General features: G+C 34.7%; 2 protein-coding genes across 2 annotated transcripts; one reads left to right on the top strand and one right to left on the bottom strand.

Moving 5' to 3' along the window:
- Positions 1–2535: 2535 nt before the first annotated feature.
- LOC128881245 (uncharacterized) lies at positions 2536–3527 on the top strand. Its single transcript, XM_054132087.1, has 3 exons — positions 2536–2904; positions 3001–3152; positions 3214–3527. The coding sequence occupies exons 1-3, from the start codon at positions 2713–2715 to the stop codon at positions 3482–3484; spliced, it is 615 nt and encodes a 204-aa protein (XP_053988062.1). The 5' UTR covers positions 2536–2712; the 3' UTR covers positions 3485–3527.
- Positions 3528–3761: 234 nt separating this feature from the next.
- Positions 3762–5372, bottom strand: LOC128881243 (uncharacterized). Its single transcript, XM_054132085.1, has 5 exons — positions 5159–5372; positions 5030–5080; positions 4821–4955; positions 4540–4756; positions 3762–4476 (listed from the first exon to the last, which is right to left on the bottom strand). Exons 1-5 carry the CDS (start codon positions 5266–5268, stop codon positions 3925–3927), a joined length of 1065 nt encoding a protein of 354 aa, XP_053988060.1. The 5' UTR covers positions 5269–5372; the 3' UTR covers positions 3762–3924.
- Between the last annotated feature and the right edge of the window lie 495 nt (positions 5373–5867).

Here is a 5867-nt window from a genome sequence, read left to right as displayed (position 1 = left end):
CAGACTAGAGTTAAACAGGGGATTCCTAAGTGTTCTCTAAGTGTCGCGATGCACCGAAAACGTTGTTAAGCTAAGCTTACAGCAAATGCAAACCAGGGAGGTAGTAGTATATGGAAAAACGTTTGAACGGTACTTAGGAGTAATACGAATCCAAAGAATTTATTTCGAGTATCTTCAATTATTTTAAAGATCCATCTAACCAAAGATGAAATAAATATTTATCCAGGATTTTATCGAAATCATGTTGTATTCGATGAGAAATCCTAAACAATTCTCGTGCTAAGGATGAACAGCACTGCTCGACGTTTGTGCTGCTCACGGTACCTTAAAAAAAAAATAAAAAAAAAAAGAGAGAGAGAACCGAAAGAGAAAAGGTAAGAGATCGAAGCCACGATACTTGTATTAAGATCTATAATAACGCGCTGCATAGCGATTCGTTTCTTCTCGAACGTACACATGTATACATAAATACATATATAGGTTCTTTCCTTCGTAGTACATAAAATAATTAAATTCCGGCGTATCATTGCGTATTGTATAAAGTAATATACATAGTGTAACGTATTTAATTGTGTAATTATCATCCGGAACTCTGCGACCGGTTCGAATGGTTCACGTGCCCAGGGAGAGGCCGTTAGATGTGCGTTAAACGAGGGTGTAAGAAAGAAAGTGAAAGCAAAGTGATTCGCGACACGTTATTTCTATAAGAGGAGACAACACGGGCACTTTACAATAATGTACGGTGTAAAAACGAAAAATAAGAAAAAAATACGTTGTATCTGTGCTGCCATTAGCGTAAAAAAATGACGAAGAGGAAAAACGAAGGAAAAGACAAATCTAAGAGAACAGACGAAGCCAAAGTATATAGTTAACGACACAAAACACCCGGGTTACATACGCATACGAACATATACAACACGCGCACACGCATACACGGAGCTGTGGTACAGAATACAGTCATATAATATAAATTATACGTGTATCGCATACACACTCACGCGCGCGCGCGCGCGCGTTCACGATACGTTACATTCACACATACCTGACGATATAATTAATAAGTACTCTAATCCCGAGGAAAAATTCGTTTCGCGGTACAAGAATGATTTTAGGAGCCTTCGTGTTGAATAATTAGCAGTCCTCATTCCATGTATCGTGTAATCGAGAGATCGAGTGACCGTGATCAGTACGTATATAGTGATAAAATCATTAAATGAACAAAAAAAAAAAATGCAGCGAAGTGGCGATATGAACCTGTTCACGACGGTTCGTAGTGTGTACTGTATTCGAATGTGATCGATTTGTTATGTATGTCCCTCATTATCGTTACGTTGAGCTTCTTATTATTCCTATTCTATTATTATTACCATTATCATTATCATTATTATTATCGTCATGTTTATTACGATTCTGAGAATTATTACCATCGCTGGGAATATTATTGTGATCATTGCTATTGAATTCTATTTATTATTATTATGTTTATTATTATTATTGCCATTATTACACGAGAAAGATCAACCGCCGATTTTTTCTAGTCAAGTTTCTCTAGTCCTAATTAGAGTACTGTCGATACTCAGTCTCCCCCGTCCCCGATCTATTTGATTTTTGTCAAATAATCCCACGACAATGCCACGCGTTGGAGGACACATAGATCTTGCGTAATAGAGTGATGCATTACCTGTGCAACAAAATGCAGTATACAACCCGTAAATATGAGGTCAATGTTGATTTGTTTAAATAAATGTAAGTTTGAAAATCCACGAGAACGATCTAATCATTTGCGATCAACCAGTGTTATCGACTAAACATACATTCTATATGGTTAGAGATTGAGGTCCAGGTGCTCAACTGTGCCCTTTGGTCATTATCGCTCAGTAACTATTTAAATAACGCCCATTTGAATTGATTAAAGGGCATATTCCCAGTTCTGGGGATGTCTCGTTGGTTTTGCATTAGTCTGATCAATATCAGGTGTGCGAGGGGCACTGGACGAGAAAGGACGTTGACCTTCACAGAAACCCTTTTTTGCTCACGTAGGTGGATATAACTGCTATAGGGAATCCCACAAAACCCATGTCTTTACCCCAAAAGGTGAGGCATGTTTTTCAAAAATTTTCCTCATTAAAAAGGGGGTCGTTTGGAGTGAAGTATAATTTAAACTTTGTAGTTGACGTATAGTTCCTGCTGTTGCTGCTAGATGGCGAATGATTTATATATCAGTGGCGACATCGGCGGGAAAACGCCCAAGCTTATAATGAAAATAGTTCCACGCTGATACTCCTAGATGGCGCAACTAACTAAAAGGCCGGTAATTACTGCTGCATTGAATAATTATTCATAAAAATGGTCATTTTTACACGTAATGTAATATATCGTGGTGTTATAAAGCAAAGAATCGTATTAAATTATGTAGTTACAAAAAGTTATTAGTAATTGATTAAAAGATATCCGTGGCAACATCTAGTAGCAACAGTAGGAACTATTTTCATTACAAACTTGAGCGTTATCCCACCGATAGCGCCACTGATAATAAACTACTTTTAGTATATTGAGTGGTTGCTTGTTTGCTTGTTGCAATAATATAATAGTATTTGCTATTGATATGTTTACGAAAACTGACATCTTCAAAGTAATAGATGTACCTCTAAATGATTATTGCTTGTTTTGGCTCGCGTCAATGTTAAACATAAAAGATGTCGATGTGTCAAAATGGCCGATCTTAACAAAGAACTAAACGAATATCTTCTTAGTAGTAAAAATGAAAAGCAATTCAAGATCACGGTGCCCTCGGTGACGATACCGAAAGCACAGATTGGAAGATGGTTTGGAAGAACCACCGACGACGACAGGGAAGAGACAGGATGGATGCAAGGTGCACAAAAAGAATGCTGTCCTAGTATGGTACGTAGTTTCTGAACATAACCAAAAACGTCAAATTGCTTTAAATGGTACTAAAGACCGAAGGTAAAAGTTTTATCGGATTCCTTTTTTTTTCAGACGAGAATTCAAAGGCTAGTAGCATTCGTTCTGTGCTTTTCCATGGGCGTGTTTTGTTTCTGTTTATCGGCAATGTATATTCCAGTTTTATTACTCAAAGCAAGGAAGTTCGCGCTTCTGTATTCTTTGGGCAGTGCTTTCTTCTTATCGAGGTAAGTTTGCAAAAACGATAGTTAGAAAGAATCATGCTCCATGTTATATATATTTTTATAGTTTTTGCTTCCTCTTGGGTCCATTAAGTTACCTGAGATCGTTATTCACTGCTGAAAGAAGGTGTTTTAGCGTGACCTATTTTGCAACTCTAATAGGAACGCTCTATTTTGCCCTGCATTTACAATCTACACCTTTGACTGTGCTATGCGCTGTTTTACAGTTAATAGCTATGTTGTCCTTCTTGGCCAGTCATATACCTGGAGGAACTAAAGGTTTGATGTTTTTTACAAAAATATTTAAATCCTCTGTGAAATCTACGTTACCTGTATGATATTGTAGTTATTTAGGCATCAAATACATGTATAAGAAATGAATATTGTATCTTTAATTTTTGTATACAAAATATATAATTTTTATATATTAGTAAACAGCCTACTGGTGAATGTATTATATGACATTATGTACAAAAGACTGACTTTTCTAGCATACAATCAAATTTCTTGTAATATATACAACAAATTTTTGTTACAAAAAATATAACTCTAGGGTATCAAAGAAACTACAATTTAGTTAAATAGGGACAATTTTTGTATATAATGTATTTATATGTATAAAAAGAATGGAATCCTTTTATTACAATTCTGTGCATTTATTAAATGGTAATCTAATATCTTGTACAATTGTATTTACACTTCATATTTATTGTAATTTAAAATAAAAAGCGAACAATTCATTTTTATAAAGTACATCATCATAACACTCATTTCTGTATTATCTTTTTTTCTGTTTTACTGATGCTTTGGTAGCTTTTACACGATTATTATTACCTTGCAAACGTTTCACTTTCAATGGTAAATATGTAACATTTGTAGATGTTTTGTTTACTTTCGAGTAATCTCTTTTATTTCTATATTTATCTTTATGTATGTTTATGTATCTTGTATTTTTCCTAATGCTTGCATCATATTCATCACTGTTATAATTACTTAAAGAAATAAAATCATTCTGCTCTACTTTGTCTACAACAGGTTCGTTTGAACTTCCTCTTGCAGCATTAAGTGGAATGAATGCTCTTTGCTTACATGAAGATCTATATTTATATACATTTGTGGATAGTATAAATTTAATTGGTTCTGAAGACTCAGTCTGTGAAACATTTTCAATACTTATTTTATCTTCTGTATTCAATGTGGATTCTTCTAAAGTTTCCTCATCCTTAAATAATTGAAGTGAATTCTTTGGCAAAGGAATATCCTTGGAGATATCATGTATTTTTGAATACAGTGGATAAAAATGATGATCAGGAGATACCATCACAATATTCTGAAATCAAAGTTGTAACTATAGAGTTGACATAGTGCTATTTAGATTATTAAGAAACTTTACCTTGAGGGCAAATGCAGCAGATGCAAATCCAATGGAATTTAAGGTAATAGTTTTTAAGTTAGGTAGTAGTAATATTGGTACTTTTTTATTTTGTGCCATAATGATAATATGTCTTATTAAAAACTGTGGCTCAATATGGGCATCCATTAAGACACAACAAACATTACTTTTTTCTAAAGACCTTGTAATTGCATTCAAACCCAAGATAACAGAATTTCTAAAAGTGAAAGGTATATGTTATAAATTTAAAATGTTATGCTGACTTAATCAAAAATATTTACATTATCTCTGTATTTAGCACATTTCCTTCCTTTGAAAGTGCCTCCTTCTTAGCCAGTGCACGTTCTTCTTTCTTCATGTGTCTCAACTTTGACCATGGAAGATCATGATGTGTACGTTTTATTGCTGTTGTTAAACTATAAATATCAAGGATAAAATATATGATCTCATGATGATTTGGAAAACATTTTTCTTTCTTCTTAAAACTTACTTTGTTAAAAGACTTTCCAAATCTGGATATTTATCTGTACTTACACTTGGCCTAACAAATGTAAATAAGTATTCCTTAAATTTTATAAAAACGGAAATATTATGATAAAAATAATAAATTAGTATTTACCAGTAACTATCTTGGGGTTGGGCTAAAACATTTCGTAATCCCTTGGCTGATGTTTTCTTTGCTGACAGACTATGTTTTTGTTGTTGTTTTGTCAATATTGGAGTATTCATGATGAAAAAATTAACACCTTATATATACTATAAGTCTACTATAATTCCAGTACTCCATATTTTATGTTGATGGAGTAAACACGTGGGATACCAGTTCAATACAATCGCTCATTAAGCAGCTCAGTGAGCGGTTTCTAGAACCTGTGGCGCTATCGGTGGGAAAACCCCCAAGTTTGTATTGGAAATACTTCCGACTCATACTTCTAGATGGCGAAACAAAATAAAGGGTTGTAGCATGCGTTCGAGTCGCCCATCTACCATTTACCAAAATGTAAAATTCAAGTCAGAATTTGGTACGTACCAAAGATTCCTCGTGCCAGCTCTTCGCACATCATGTTTTTCTGATACCAGGAGTAAAATTTAATCCAGAATTTCATACCAATTGATACCAATCAGGGGAACATGATATGCGGAGAGGTGGCACGAGGGATCCTTGGTACGTATCAAATTCTGGCTGGAATTTTACTCCTGGTATCAGGAGCACATGATATGCGAAGAGGTGGCACGCTTGCGCCTACGAGCAGGTAACCAGCTCGACATACGCGTAAGTATAGGTTGCCTAATTCAAGGGGCTAATTATCGGTACATTTCGGAATTCT

This window comes from Hylaeus volcanicus, chromosome 8, assembly GCF_026283585.1.
Source record: "Hylaeus volcanicus isolate JK05 chromosome 8, UHH_iyHylVolc1.0_haploid, whole genome shotgun sequence".
NCBI lineage: Eukaryota > Metazoa > Arthropoda > Insecta > Hymenoptera > Colletidae > Hylaeus > Hylaeus volcanicus.
This window is presented reverse-complemented; position numbering and strand designations above follow the sequence as displayed.

Coding starts and splice junctions, on each gene's coding strand:
- LOC128881243 (XM_054132085.1), bottom strand. CDS start 5,268: ATGAATACTCCAATATTGACAAAACAACAACAAAAACATAGTCTGTCA. Junction 4,956..5,029: donor TTGGAAAGTCTTTTAACAAA/GTAAGTTTTAAG, acceptor TGATATTTATAG/TTTAACAACAGCAATAAAAC. Junction 4,477..4,539: donor CTGCTGCATTTGCCCTCAAG/GTAAAGTTTCTT, acceptor CTTTGATTTCAG/AATATTGTGATGGTATCTCC.
- LOC128881245 (XM_054132087.1), top strand. CDS start 2,713: ATGGCCGATCTTAACAAAGAACTAAACGAATATCTTCTTAGTAGTAAA. Junction 2,905..3,000: donor AAGAATGCTGTCCTAGTATG/GTACGTAGTTTC, acceptor TTTTTTTTTCAG/ACGAGAATTCAAAGGCTAGT. Junction 3,153..3,213: donor AGTGCTTTCTTCTTATCGAG/GTAAGTTTGCAA, acceptor ATATTTTTATAG/TTTTTGCTTCCTCTTGGGTC.